The 16,271-nt window shown below is 36.4% G+C and overlaps 1 protein-coding gene across 1 annotated transcript; it reads right to left on the bottom strand.

Annotated features, from left to right (window-relative positions):
• Window positions 1-639: 639 nt before the first annotated feature.
• Window positions 640-16,016, bottom strand: PRDM4 (PR/SET domain 4). Its single transcript, XM_026695358.2, has 12 exons — window positions 15,305-16,016; window positions 12,490-12,623; window positions 11,905-12,081; window positions 10,687-11,472; window positions 8,933-9,082; window positions 7,810-7,857; window positions 6,809-6,927; window positions 6,138-6,223; window positions 3,492-3,619; window positions 3,031-3,345; window positions 2,219-2,387; window positions 640-1,651 (listed from the first exon to the last, which is right to left on the bottom strand). Exons 1-12 carry the CDS (start codon window positions 15,313-15,315, stop codon window positions 1,348-1,350), a joined length of 2,427 nt encoding a protein of 808 aa, XP_026551143.1. The 5' UTR covers window positions 15,316-16,016; the 3' UTR covers window positions 640-1,347.
• Between the last annotated feature and the right edge of the window lie 255 nt (window positions 16,017-16,271).

Below are 16,271 nucleotides of genomic sequence, written 5' to 3'. Positions count from 1 at the left end.
TTGAATATGCCAAAGCACAAAATCACTAGCAATAATATAAGAAATTAATCTTCTTAACATATTCATTTGTATTAAAAAAGATAAACTTAGGCATTCTGTTTGCACGTAACACTTAAATCCTTTGACATTACCTATCTGGTTTAAAAGCTATTTAAAAACCAGCTTTCTGAGAACTTAAAGGAAGCGCTCTATATCATGGAAGGTTTCAAGTATGTTTTTAACCAGGACTGGATACCTTGTGAGAGCATGATTCTCTGATCTTATACAAATATATTTATAATATAGGCATATGCTAATTAATAAAATCTAATCTGGCATAGATAAAATAGCTAAGATTAACAATATTGGGTTTTTCTCTCCTCTTCCCCCCTCCACATTTGTATTCAATTCTTGGACAGTGCCTGGTTTTTCAGAAGTAGTTTGCCATTGTCTCCTTCCTAGGGCTCAGAGAAAGTGATTGGCTCAAGGTCACCCACCTAGCTTGGTGCCCAAAGCGGGACTAGAATTCATAGTCTCCCAGTTTCTTATTGCCTTAATTACTATACCATATCTCTGATTCAGACCATTAATTTAGATATACTTTTACCTAGGAGAACTATCAATGTCAGCATAGTTAATATTGGCTGAAGATCATAATGTATAGATAAACAAATTGTTTAATGAAGAAAAAAAAGTTATGGTGAAAAAGCAATTTCTACATACTGGGGAAAAACTCAAAGGAGGAAAAAACAGTACACAGATTAAAAAGCAGTATTTTAATTTTCTGTAAGAAAACAAATCTTAATGATACCTTCATTCCATAAATATATTAGCAGCAGAATTTCCCTTTCAAAATAAATGGTTATCAGTTACAGTATAGGCAAAGTTACATGACTAACCTTGTAAAATTCATGCTAAAACTAAGCTTGCATTTCAAACACAAGCATTAGCATGCCTTACTCAGATTCCCATACTATATTTTTGTTTTCTAATTCTCCGGAAATGCTCAGTTGTCAACAAATGAGCAAATAATTCATTGATGTACAACAAATATCAATTTAATGAACTAAGTTAAGCTACAAACTTATTTCCAATTAAAAAAAACACTTTACTGTCATGAAAAAAATTTGGTTTGGGCATACCTTCACATTAAGCATATCTTTAACAGAGACATCTGGTGCTATTTTAGCTGTATCCATCATGCATCAACCATCATCAATGATACCATTTTAATAGATTAACATGGTAATTATATTGTTTTAATGTTCCTGGTAATCTCTCTGAAAACAGATAAGCCATTTTCATTATAGATGAGAATTTGGCCACTGAATGTAAGTTTAAACAATTTTAGGAATTGTCTTATTTGTGTCAAGACAGTGTATCAGCTGTCACATACATGGTGGTTCTGAGTTGGCAATTTTCATTTGTTGTAGAATTTATCAATTCTTCTTCTTCTGAAGAATCCTCCTCCTCCTCTTCTTGGGCTGAGAGACTAGAGGTTGGTCCTTTACAAATTTTTAGATGGCGAGTAAGGTGGTATTTTGTTAAATAAGCCTTGGAACACTTTTCACACACATAATCCCTTTTTCCTTCATGAGAGTTTAAATGTTTCTTTAGGTGATTTGTCCTTAAGAATAGCTTCTCACATTGTGGACATTTGATTTGACGTTCTCTAAACAGGAATGGGTATGGAGAAAACAGATAGCATTTTAGTCATGAAAACATTTTTTTATATTTGAGAGTTCTTTAGAATTTGAAGGCTTGTGAGACATAGATTTCACAGTTCTAATCTTAAATTTCCCATTTAGCATACCGAAAACCACACTTTTGTATGCATAAGGCTTTGCCATCATCTGCACAGTCAACATTCGGTGGGAAATAATCCAGAGGTGCTCTTTGTTCAACATCACATACTTAGAATTTCATCCTGCAAGAATTCCTATCTTCTGTTCCAAATAACAAATCTTATATATGCAGTTGTCAACATTGATCTCTACCACTCATCATGGGTTAGGCCTCATATGCTTTTTTGATAAAGAGAATTAAATACCAGCTTATCAGCCTTGATCTTGACACTATTCACCTTAATATATTTTTCTTCCGATAAATCTGGGTTTCTTCTGAGAACTGTCCTATCACAATCATGAGTCTTTTAAATATGGACCTCTTTAGTTTCTAAGCAATAAATTAAACACACAAAGAAACACAAATAATTTGGAATTTCTCCTGAATGACTCACTGTGTATGGGTGAGCACATGCTGCTTGAGATCTTGGCGCCGCATAAATAGTTTATCACAATAGTCACATTTCAGATTTTTTTCTCCAGTGTGGATAACCATGTGTGTCTCTAGGTGTGCCTTCTGAGTAAAAGATTTTTCACAGAGTGCACAGCGATAGTTTTTCTGACCTGAAAATAGACAAAGATTTACATAAGATCATTTCATCCCATCCCATCCACAGAACAGTAAATATAGATTGAAATTCCAAGCTATCAACATGTTTGATATTACAGTAGGGCTATACAATAGATTTTAGTGCTGCAAGTAACTAATAGCACGGAGTATGCATGAATTTTATGTTCTGCTATAGACAAGAAATTCCACATAAGTCTCCAATTCTCCAAAGATTTCCCAAGTTGCTTTCCTAAAATTACTAAAGAATCTATACCAGTGATGGCGAACCTTTTCAGCAAACTGGAACGCAAGTGGACTGGAGTGCTGGAAACCTGAAGACCAGCTAGCTGGTGTGCATGCGCCAGCCGGTCTTCAGGTTTCCGGTGCTCGAGCACATGCAAAGACCAGCTGGCATGCTTCTTCAACTCCAGCAAAAGGGCAAAAGAAAAATAGTTTCCTAGTGAAAAAGTCACTTAAAAATTTGACATCCAAAATCAAAATCAAATTGGTTTCTAAAAAAAGTGTATGTCATACATATGCAAATAAGGCCTTATTCTAAGAAGGAACAAAACAAGACCAGTCTTCACTGTGAAAAAATAGTTCAATCAGTTCCAAATACTTGTTTGGAAAAAACTTGAAATATTCTTCCTCACTTACCTGTATGAATTTTAAGATGGGTACGCAGATTGCTGGGATCGCTGAATGCCTTGCTACAGAAATCACATTTGTGTGGCTTCATACCTATATGCCCCATGAAGTGAACATGAAGCTTAGAAGGTGATATAAAAGCTTGAGGGCACATAGAGCATTTCCATTTCCTTTCCTTACTGTGTCCTGATCCATGGGTACTGCTGTGTCCCTGACTGGGGAAGTGGCTGTGGAGATGACTACTCAGATGGACCTTAAACTCTGCATAGGAGGCACATTCTTTTCCACAGTGACAAGTATGCACATCAGGATGCTCAGGAACACCTTTTAGAGAGATAATTGTTTATGATGCAGCAGAAGGTATGAACCAGAAAAATAAATAGGAAGGTAAGAAAAGGCATTTTAAATTTAAAAGACATAAGCTTCAGTCTTGTATTTTGTTGAAATATGAAGAAAGAATAACTGCTTACCAATCTGCTGAGCATAGTCACGACTATAGTAGAAAAGGAGCTCCTGGTCTGGAGAGATGTCGCGGGAAGTGCAGAAGTAAATCTTTCCATCATGAGGGTAAGCTACCAGATTCTGTTCTTCTCGGTTCCTATTTCACAGAGAGGAAAATCTTAAAATGTATCACCTATATGATTTTCATCATAAATATCCCTAAATCATTTAATATTCCACACTGAAGCTAATGCTAAAACAATTTGCAGCAACATCACTGGACAGAACTAAACAGATGCTTTTGTGCTGTGGCGCTGGAAAAAACTTGCTGAGAATATTTGAACCATAAGAACCAACCAGATGAAGTAAAACTACTGCAGACAGAGCAGTAACACTGAAACAAAAATATTCTGGACATGTAATGTGGCAGCAAGAGTCATTGGAAAAGACTGAAAAAGAAACTGAAAGACGACAAAGTGGCTAGATACTATCTCTGGTTACACAAGCACAAGGTTGTAAGAATTCGCAGAAGTTATTGGAAGAGAATCCTGACATTAGGTCCTTTATGCTGCAAAGAATAAAAAAGGGCTGAATGAATGAACAATGAGGTTCACTAATCTTACTTATCAGAAACAATTTATTTTTAATTGAAGCATCAGGCTGTTAAAACTGTTTTATTGTACTTCAGTCCAGGTATAAGATAGCAATTATCAACTTTGGTGGAGGCTGAAATGATAAGTATTTTTATTTCTACCTAGAGATCATTCTTTTTTTACCTCCACGATAAAGGATTTAGTATTTGATCAGCTACAAGACATGCATTTCATTTTTTTCTTTTTTTTGCTAAAGCTCTGATGCTCTGTTCCTAAAATACTCTACTAGTTATTTAATCTTATTGTGTGCACTACATATATATGTGAATATTAAAACTTGTTCCAGAGACTATTACCAAAACAAACAATTGAATGAAATATTTAAGTTTCTGCATTTTAAATCTTAATCTAAGGTCCAAGGGCCATGTGTAGCTTCAAAATACTTTCACATATTGCTTACAACTGTAATTTTAATGTGGATGGGTGGAAAATATTTTACATGAATGTGCAATGATGACATAAACTATAGAGTATTTTACTTTTTATTTCATTAAATCAGATACATTTTTGTCCAACTCCACCCATTTTTGAGAGTGCAGGCCAAAGCATACAGTTCAAAGGCTAATTACACTTCAAAAAAGGCTGCACATCCCTGTTCCAAATGAAATCATTCTGTTTCACAGAATAGATGATCTCTCATCTCTCATCTACCATCTCTCTTCAAAGGGTACTTAAACCATTTTTCAAAATATAGCAAGGTACAGGTAAGAATGATAATATTTAGAAGATCACCTTAGATAAATTTTTAAAAAGAGATCTGTAAATTCAAGTTTAGCTTTAAACAGATTTCAAATGTTTTTCAAATTTCAAGTCTTCCAATACTTCAAGGGCTGTCACAAGGAAGAGAATATGCATTTATTTCTTTGGCTCCCAAGGATAGGATGAAAAACAATGGATTGAAGCTTTGCACAGATACAAACTCAAAATAAGGATGAATGTCCTGACTCAGGCAGTTATTAAACACTTCCTCTGGAATTTTGGAGGCTCCGTCAAAGGAGGTTTTCAAGCAAAGGTTGGACCATCATTTTTCTAGGATGGCATGAAAATTCTTGTCCTGGGCACAGCATTGGACTAAAAGACCTCCAAGTTGCCTACCTATAATTCTATAAGTCATCTGAGCTACAAAGAATTCTACTGAAATGGCTCCAGATAAGTTGCTGAAGCAAGAAAGTATCACTAAGATATTAATATACATGAAAACTATATAGGAAGATGTATTTTTTCTAATTATAGTAGATTCAATCTATCTAATGATCTAACAAAAATAGTAATGCAAACACATTCTGAATCAGTCCTACAAAACATTTGACTGTTAATCCAATCTTGCAATGGTAGACTTTATTAAAATATAAAATGAATTTTCTTAAAACTATTCCAGAGAACTAGTTTGGTGTAGTGGTTAAAGGCATCAGGCTAGGAAGATGATAAATTCTACTCCCACCTTAGGCATGAAGCCAGCAGTCAGTTACTTCCTCTCAGCCCCCAAAAAGCAGGAGGTGGCAAACCACTTCTGAAAATCTTGCCAAGAATACTGCAGGGACTTGTCCAGGCAGTCATTAGGAGTCAATGCCGACTTGAATGCAACAACAAAAAACCCCTCAACCCTACTCCGAGTCCAGACTTTTTTTTTTACTTTTTATGACCCTATAGTCCCTTAATTCAGGGTAAAGTTGGAGTAACTGAATGGAGCTGAGCATTTACTGGCCAGATGCCCTTCCTGATGCCTACCTGGAGTTTGCAGCAGATACTTTTTTTCTGTGCCTTAAGACAAACATCTGTCGCTACCTAGGATTGAACTCTCAACCTTCTGAGTGGGAGGCCAGCATGTTCATCACTAGGCCACCACGCCATTCATTCCAAATCCAGAATATTGAGGAATAAATATTTAATCTTAATATTTTTTTTCGAAACAAGACAGTATTATGTTATAAAATATCTAGTGAGATGTAATAGGATTATCATGTAATTACTTAGAAATCTCTGTTGTTGGTTTTTGTTGTTGTAGTTTTATCCTTTTCTCACCTGGCCTTCCGCACAAACATCATCCAGTTACATTCATTTTCATCTGTTGTGATGATGTAGAATTCCAGAACATTATTGTGATACATCTGAAAGATAATCAGAGCCATCTCATTAGTTAAAAATCTTCCTACAAAGTGAAGAGAGCACCTTAGCAGCTGCATGAAGTTGTTTTGATTAGTCATCACTTCCTTCAGGCAAATCACAGGAGCACAAAACATAGGGTAACAGTCTCCACTCACTATGACTTAAAAAATCAGAGCAATACATATAGACGTTTGGATGAACGGGGATTATTTATTTTGTAACAAGGTACATTCTCTTCTTCCCTGTTTCCAGTTGAACCCTGGTACTTGGTAATGAATTGATGGAAGGGAGGACACCAGCAGCAAACACCACAGTGGTAAATCTGATTTTGGATTAGAATGCTTAAGACAACATTCCTATCCCAAGCACTATTTATTGGGGAAAAAAAGAGATAACTGTTCTGAAAAATATTTTTCTATATAAGTACAGAGAAGGAAATCCATAATCATTTTATTAATTAACAAAATACTTTAATCACTTATTGTAATAAATGCAGTGTTCCAATTTTGTATGTGCAGAACAGCCTAATGCAAACAAGTATTTTTTTTGCTTGGGATTGATTTAAAGAGAATATTATACAAACTGACCTTCCAAATGTGATTGGCTGCTTTGTCTGTCCAGTCAGCCACTTCTATTGAGTGACTTTGTTGACCAATGAGTGGTCCAAAGCAGGTACGGACAGGAATAGTTTCCCGAGTCCACACACCTATAAGTAGTTGAGAAAAAAATCATAGTCCTGTGATTACACCTATCAAATCCAGTAATAACAAGCAATATAATGATGTAGGTTTCACTGCTAGGCAAAAAACTATGAAAGCTTCTACAAAATAGAAATCACAGAAGATACCATATTTTTGTTGAGTAAACTTATAAAGGATCTTGCATTGATCCACTTTATTCTAATATCAATTCATTTAAGATTAAAATTTGTGAAAGTGAGATAGGGATTTTTGTGTCCAGGTGCTTGCCTGGCTTGTGGTATAAAGACTCACAAACAAAAAAATCTCTATACCAGAATCCAGGCAAGCACCTGGACACAAACAGAACCCCCCTAATACCTCCAGCCCAAACACGCCCCAGCCAGCTACCCAAATAAAACCTAGCTTTCTAATAAATAATTATCGGCCATTCACAAGAAACCAAGCTGCACTAAGAAACCCCAATGCACAAAACACAATGTTGCCAACTAATCAAGAACACAGCAACCTGAAGACCAATAAAAACAAACCTAGACTCCCAGCCAATCAGGATGAGGAAAAAACCATTCAAATAAAGCAGAAACCCATCACCAAATTCAAACAAAAAACGGCTGCCAAGCCTGACACACACTTAAAAGGAACCCAATACACAAGCCTGGGGATGGCAGATGAGATTCTGCCGAAACATCGCTATAATTTTAAAAGCACAAATATTAAGACATGGGAAAATACCCGAAGAAACCTAAATACCATACATATACATACATACATTATAAATATAAATAAATAAAAACTAAAGTACAATTACATTATTTTCTAGGAATACCTAAGCCTGTTTCCATTCACTACTAACCAGAGATTCATTACCAAAGTAAAGGTAATAGTCATACCTAAGGAAGGAGATCCAAGACAAGTTGATAATTGACAATACTGTCCACCTGAAAGCAATAATTCTCCATTATTATCAATTTGTACATATGAAATAGATTGGGAGATAAAAATAATATGGTGTCAGATTTTCAAATTTCTTTCAAATCATATTTTTTTTCCAGAAACTGTTTTAATTTTATGAAAGTATTTAGCATAACTGCTATGACTCTAATAACTGTTTGCATAAGAATAAACAGTTACCTGCAAAGGTTAGACATTCCCATTCAAGCATTTCAATGAATCCCCAAGTGAACAAAACCCAACACAACTTCAACAGGGTACAAAGTTAAGTACAAAACAGTATTTCTGGAAATCTGAATGCATATTTACGATTTATGTCCAATTGCTCACACTTTAAATAAGAAAGTGGGTATAGCAGGTGCAAAACTTTTAATTTAATTCAGTGCTATTTTTTATTGTAAAATCATTTGTAAAATCTATGTGCCCTATAGTTAATAGAATAAAACAATTCCATATATGAACAACTGTAAGTGGAACAGGAAATATATTGCGGGTAGAAGGAAGGAAGCATTCAACTGAATATCAGCACATATAGAAACTAAATAAAGTCAGTGAAGAGTTAGAACTGTAAAGAGATTGGATGTTTCAGTAAAGCAATGATTCAAAACTTATTTCCAAATTGATTATAGTTAACAGAGAAGGTACCAGTTCTGGAATAACCACAATCCTCAAGTTTGAATATTACTGAAAATGTGTATGAACAGCCGAAGCCTGAAGTGCATGCAAAGAGACCCAAGAATTATTTCGGAGTTAGGAAACTTATCTACAGAAAATGTTTGGAACGTGTTATACAAAGTACTGCATGAAAAAAAGTCCAAACATCTGCATCTGCAATTTTCGCTGTTTTATTTTGAATGTGTAAACAATTGCACTGTAATTGCATATAAAGTGGCAAAAATATGTTTTTTACCACACAGAGCTTGCATTGTACTGTATGCTTAATAATAAAGCTCTGTCCAGATTCACATTCTTTCCCCAGTACAATAGTGGCTTTTATTGTCCAGCTACTGTATCAAATTGGGTTTCAAGATGAGAATATACAATATACAATAAACGTCTTACCAACTTCAGGTCCCATGACAGCATGGCGGATATTAAGCTGTTTTGGGAGAGAAAGTCTGGCCCTGCTTTCTATCGGAGTATCAGAAACAAAAGTCACTGGCCCATGATCTGGGCAATCTGATGGGTAAGCCTTGTCGCAGAGTGTGCACCCTGTGGATAAGAAAAAGGAATACAGAATGAGATAATTATTCCTGTCCTTTGCTGTAACACAGGGGTCCCCAACCCATTCTATGGCCCTTTGCCGGGCCACAGCTCATTTGGAACCGGCCTGCAGAAATGGTGGGTGAGTACACGTGTACATGCAGCTGCATTTGTGAAAGCGGCACACGCATGCACATGAAACCATTCCCTCTCTTCCCCCACCGCTGCCACCATCTCTGTAAGTATGTCAACCCAGAAAGGTTGGGGAATGCTGATATAACATACAGGCAAGATGAGGGTACCAAAAAACCTCACGCAATAATATTAGACCTATGCTTATTAAATGTTTGATGCTAGTGTCAAATAAAAATTGCCTTGAAGTGATAATTTTGTTTTACAGTCATTAGCTTTTGATGGGGAACAGGGTTAGAGACTTATTTATTTATTTATTTATTGGATTTAAATTGCCGCCTATTTGCCCATGGCGACTCAAGGCGGGTTACAGAATGTAAAACCATATTTAAAATAAAAAACAATAAAAACTAACAAAAAGAATCAAATTAATAAAGTACAATAGAACAAAATCTGAAAAAAAAAATCATCCACAACTCCCATTCCCTGCCCATTATAATATAGTGGACAACTAAAACTGAATATTTTTATGCACTATATTGAGTATAGTCCATATATTGATTCTTGGAAGCAAATTTATTTGCAAAATTGAGATATGGATTTGTTCATGAGGTAAACAGGTCATGTAATTGCAGGTGAATTTTCTTCTACAAATATATTCTGCGCATTCAACTTGCAAGTAAGTAAACGGTAGTTTTATAGGAACATGCACTATGCCAGTCCAGCTATGTACCATAGTTTTCTCTGATTTACATGCAATACTGACTAATGAAAGGTGCAGACAACTGAAGAGTAAAAATCATATTTCTTCCTTCTTTGGAAGAATTACAAATAAATAAATAAAAACAGGTGCATATATTTTGAATAATTATTAAGATGCTTATATGCATGCCAATTTCTCTGAACTGAGAGGAGAGAAAAAGTGAAAGTTGATCTGTTCAACAACTGAAACCCAGCAAAACAATCCACAGCTTATTTAGTTTTTGTATAGCTGTATCTATCCTAAATGAAAAAATTCTTTCTTCATAGTCAGGAAAGAGAAAGCCTAACTGGGATATTTTGCAAAGTAAATATACTTAAATATTTATTATACGTAGCAGGAACAAACAATCAGTACCTTTCAGATGTTTTGAATTTTAATTGTTACCATCTCTAGCCATTCTCTATAATGACTGATATTTAACTCACAGTAAAACCACACAGAAGCAGCATTGCGTTCCCCTGGCATCCAGAATGGGTTTCCATTGTATACTAAGCCAAGTTATAGTTAGTTCATTTTTGGCTTAATGAGCTATGCCAATTGTGATACATTAACCAGGGTTAAATGATGGCTTACAGTCCTATGTAAATTCAACCATTGGTTAAAATGTAAGCTTTTTCCATTGGATTTTGTCATAAGTACATACATTTAAAAACAGGATGAGTTAAACTTTTTGAATTAGCTGGAAAATACTGTTTAAGACATGTTGATGCATACTCACATATTGTAAACAATGTAGCCATATTCTCCTTATTGGAATTGGAATCTTCCATCTGCAATGATGATGGCACAAAAGTAAGATTGTCTGAAGAGACATCCACATGATTTTGTCCCATGGCTACTTCCTGGTTAATGGAGGATACAGTCACAGGCTCCAAGCTGAGACCCACTTCATGTAATGAGACAGATTCCAGGGAAGTGAGATTATGTGAGGTAGAAAGTGCAACACTCACAGAATTGCTGCTCATGGCCACTGTATGAATAGAGTCCCCAAGTGTTCGGTCAGGCATCCCATTGACACGGCCTGAAATGTGGTCAGTCTCCATAACAACAGGAAGTTCCAAACTGTTACCATGGATAGGGATGACACCATTATGCCCTACAGTTTCTGAGGCTAAACCACCATCCACTGCTAGAGGCTCATGATTACGGCTGCCATTTGCAATCTGTGAATGATCCCCACCTACATCACTCATCCTAAGTTCTTCAGCCATTCTGTCGCTTGAGATTGGACTGGTAACTCTTGAAACACTTTCTATGGTAATTGTTGTGTCTAGAGCTACATCATGGCCATCACTGGGATGTAAACTTTGAGTATTATGTGCATTCACTGAACGAGAATCCATGGAGACAATGCCTGCTTCAAGACCCACAGATCCATTGGGCTGGTAAGGATCTAAGTCTGAAGGATTATTGGAGACAGATAAAGCTGAGTTACCGTCAACATTGATATTGTTGGGGTGAATACATTGAGGTGGAGGTCTGTCAGCTAAGTAAGATATGAGACCTGAAGAAGAGAAATGAAAAAAGGCAAAAATAAACACATTGTCTCATACTAACAAGTCGAGTTTTAAATTGTTGAACATAAGGAAAATTAATGTGCACTAGTGCATCCACTAAGCCTAAGGCTCAGTATTTACACCTCTTATGGCTTGCAAATAAAGAATCCATGTAATTTAAAGAATTATTAAGGCACGAGAAAAATAAATGTACAAGTTAACTTAAACAATTCCAGATCATAACTATTCTTGTAATAATTGTCAAATAAATAAAACAGAATTCATGTAACAGAATGTTCAACACATCCTTATTTACTTGTAAAATTGATATCCTGTTGCCTATTCAATTGAGGCTTTGCAACTTACAGTAAAGTGTTAACCATTGCCCCGTATTACTTATCCTAAGATTTAAACAAATTCTATTGTGTCACACTACATACCAGGTAGAATGTGTCTAAAGTAGCTGCTTTCTAGATGAGGGTAAGGTGGTGGAGGTAGGGTATAATTTCTCTCTGGTATACCACACATCACTCCTCGATCTCCAATGCCCATTGGAAGCATCAGAGACAAAGCAGATGGTAATGAGGGCCCCAAATTTGGAATTGCAACTGGTAAGCCTAATAAAAAAAAACCAAAATAATTAGTCTATAACTGATCAAACATTTGGAGAGACTGGATGCACAGAGATTAAGATTGGAAAGGTCATTAGAGATTTTGAGTTCAACTCAATTGGAGTAAACACGACTTAAAACATACAATCACCTTTGTTCACAATATTCTTATTGTGTACATTTTTATTGCAAGTTGACACTGACTTTTTTGTAATAATGGAAAGATACTCAGTTCTTGGAAATTACATCTAAGAGCCAGGGTGTGGGCAATAGCAAAACACTAAGGAAAAAGTATTAAAGCAAAATCGAGTTTCCTAAAGCTGGGTTTAGACATGTCACACCATTTCCCAATTTGAAAAGCACAGAAATAAAAACATCAACAAAATTGCTCTTTATCTTGACTTGATACGTTACCTGGTGCTTGTATAGCATTATGGGTGGGTGAGGAGGTCAAAGCTATGTGATTTCCTGCAACAGCCAGGGCATTGCTCACAGAAGAAGCTGCCAGCTGTTCCATCCCCACAGGGCTCAGACTCATTTCATTCATCCTAGACAAAAAAGGGTATTTAAAATGTACACAGTAGTTTAGGCAAGCATGAGTTTGGCATTTAACATACATACAGAACACAGTTTCTACCACTTTTGAATGATGACAAGGGGCTGCATTCTAACATGGAAGGTCAAGGCAAAAACTAAATTTATTTAAATAAGTAATTTCAATATTATTAATGAATACAATCTTTTGTATGTACATCTGGTATAGAAAAATAGATCATGCTGTTTTGCTTTTCTTCCTCCACTCTCATCATCTTTTCTATTTCTCCAGCACATTTAATAAAAGACTCCAACGAAGCTGAGATAAAACTGGCCCAGAATCAAAGAACTGAGAAGCAGGATGTTTCAAGATTGTTTGCCAATGGGAAACCAGATTGCTAACAAATGCTGTAGCATTACAACATTGGAAAGAAAAAAAAAGTAGCTGTATAAGTTAAAATCTTTAAGAGTTTGCTAACATTTTGATTTCCCATGCTTCGGTGTGCTTCCTTAAAGGTTACCAAAACTAAACTGTAATAAATTCAATACCAGTAATACCAGTACCAGTAATAAATTAAGTATTAAATGTAAATCCTTGATTTAAAGAAAAACGATGTAATGGGCACTGGACATTTTATTGGGGCATCCCTCAACATAATAGACAAGTTCAGCAATCCAAACAGTTTAGATCAGATACCTAAATCTACATAATGTACATTGCGACATGGTTTACATAATTCAGGCCATTATATTATCATACAAATACTGTACATCACTTTGATTGACATCGTTCAAGTTAAACAGATATTTGGGAATTAACATCCCACCCCTGAATGATCTGTTAAATCTGTAATTTTCAAAATATTGCAGGCATTAATTCAGCAAATCACAGCAATTCCAAAAGCAGTTTCATGCTTATAATTCTTACATGTTAACTGCCATCTTTAAAATGTTGCTTGATTATTTAAAAAGCTACTAAGCACAAATAAAAATCACATTTTTTAGACTGATTGGAACTATAATTATTTTAGAAGGAAAAAATATTCATGAATTTTATCCTTATTGCCACACATTAGAATCCACTGCAAATTAGTTGTAAGTCAGCAAAACATTTGTAACCCTGATCATTATCTAATCAGAGTTAAGGATACAGAATGTTTTTTCTTCCCATCTTTGTTCATTTATGAATATTTAACTCATTTAGGCTCTGTAACTGACACTTTGATCAACATTGCCTGGATTCACACAACAGAAACACAAGAACTAGACTCTGAATCAGTCCCTTTTTTGAGCATACTTCCTATTTGAAAGAAAGCAAATTAACAGCAAGGATTCTCAGAGGCAAAATGGACAATGTCTTTCAAAGACAGATAATTTTGCTGCCACAAGCATCAATCAGTATTATAATTTGACCAAATTAAATACAGCAATATAGATTCATCCAGCCAAAGCTCACAAACAGTAAAACAGTAGAGATATACGTCACCTTTTTCTCAGAGGCAGGATCCCACTCCCAATGTCCCTGAGACTAACCCACATCTTTCATGGACAGATTATTTTCTTTGTTTCTTTTTATCTTTTTTCCCTCTTTCTTTTTTGAAAAAGGACCTGTCCTTTCATTGATTACAAAGAGGCAGAGGCGCCAAGAGGTACAGTTTAGAAAAAGAACCTCAGTCCAGGCCTAAGCTGTGCAATATATTGCCATCATTTGTGCACTGGATATAAATAAGAGCCCCTTGGTTGTGTATCATGATAGAAAAATCCCAGTTGTCTCAGGCCCTTTCCTATCAGGCAGGGACCTGATGGCCATACATCATATCAAAATATAGTCAATTAGTTTGTGGCAACTATATAACAGTAATAAAGAGAGATAACAACTAGGAAACTATGTTACACCTGAGTTTGTGACTAAATCAACTACAGCTTTCATTTGCAAAAGGAATAATGCTTGCAGATAGAATATGAAGATTTTATATTTCCCAATCTCAACAGTGCCTTCTTACAACATGTTTAGCATTGTTAGTATAGGAATAAGTTAGACAGATCACTTCACTTACAGTGAAATGAAAGAGTTAATATACTTAATAGGATCACTGCTCTTACACTGTCTTTATCAACAGCCTCAGGAGGTATTCATTCAACAACATCAACAATAAAAAAGGATTAGTCATCACATTATGTATAACAGTTCAATAAAACCTGACTGTATTTCTACAGGCTTCAGATCTTTTCAATGTATGTATACTTTGGCTTACATATATCTGGACTTTGACTTGTAATTAAGTAGATGCTAATTAACCAATAATAAGTCCCACAGCCTGAAAGAACATGTCATTTGGGAATCTTCTTTCACTTTGCTAAAATTTAGCTGAAGCGTTTCTGATTTATTCACAAAAGTAACAGCAGTGGCTTATAATCTTTGAAGAAAACTGCTTCATCAAAGCCTAATGCCACAAGGACATTACTGATCTTCATTACCCAATGGTTAGATTTAAAGACTTCTGCTGTTTAGATGCAGAGTAATTTATGATCTGCATAAATTCCAGTTTCCCCTCAGAGTGGTTTATTCGTGAAAGAACTCTAGACATGCTCAGAGACATTCACCTAAAAACTCAGGCATCAGAAACAAGATCAAGCCCCAGAATCATTTCATCATTTATACGAAGCCATACATACACCCATGCAATGATCCCACCTGGGATGCATCTGCCGGCGAGGCCGGGCCTACGAGGGCCCCAGTGGCGACGGCCGCCTTCTCCTCCACATCTGGTTCCCCTTTTCCAGCTTTTGTCCTCCAGCACCTTCCACCGCCGCGCTCCGGGCAAGCCAGCATCAGTCTAAGGCGGACCCAGCTACCTCCCGCAGCACCTGAGCCCCGGCCCCGGACACGCCACCGCCCACCGCCGGAACCAGAACCGCCTCATGGAGGTACCCGGCGGACCTCGGGGGGAACTGAAAAAATTGTAGCACCAACCGCTCAGAGCGCCCCCCTCCGGAAGGGGCGGTTGTGCACCTGCGGACGGGCTGCTCCTCTGACAGGAAGGTCAAAAGCGGCACGGAGATCACTTCCGGTTTATGCCAGATCCTGAAAACGCCCCCTGCCGCTCTTCTTGCTACTAATCTATCCTCCCTTTGCTGTAAAATGCAGACTTAACGGGCCGGCCGCCGCTCGCGCAAACTCCGTGTGAACATCTGCCTGGCTGCTTTCCGTTGGGTTTTCTCCTCAGGTCTTCGCTTCCAACCCGATCGGCGCTTCCTAGAATACGGAAAAAGTTTTCTGATGCAATTTGCGCAATGTGGTACTACGGTTTAAACTCCACTGAAGTTACTAGAATTTAAACCGGCAGTCTGTTTAGAGCAGGGTTTCTCAACCGTGGCGGTTTTAAGTTGCGTGGACTTCAACTCCCAGAATTCCCCAGTCAGCTTGGCTGGGAGTTGAAGTCACGCATCTTAAAAGTTGTCAAGATTGAGAAACACTGCTTTTTAGAGTACAAATCGAAGTTATATGCTGTGTGGAAGACATTAAAGTTATATGATAAATAATGTATAATGTAATGGAAATGGTTTTTTCTTTAATCACATAAGACCCCAAGACACCTTAGCTAAATATCGTTTATTTATATGCTATGTTAATTGTTATAGTAAAGGCTGATTGCAATTTA

Source organism: Pseudonaja textilis, chromosome 5, assembly GCF_049901715.1.
Source record: "Pseudonaja textilis isolate UNSWEBS1 chromosome 5, rPseTex1.2, whole genome shotgun sequence".
NCBI classification, from domain to species: domain Eukaryota; kingdom Metazoa; phylum Chordata; class Lepidosauria; order Squamata; family Elapidae; genus Pseudonaja; species Pseudonaja textilis.
Note: the sequence above shows the minus strand (reverse complement) of the source record. Positions and strands in the feature narration are given on the sequence as shown.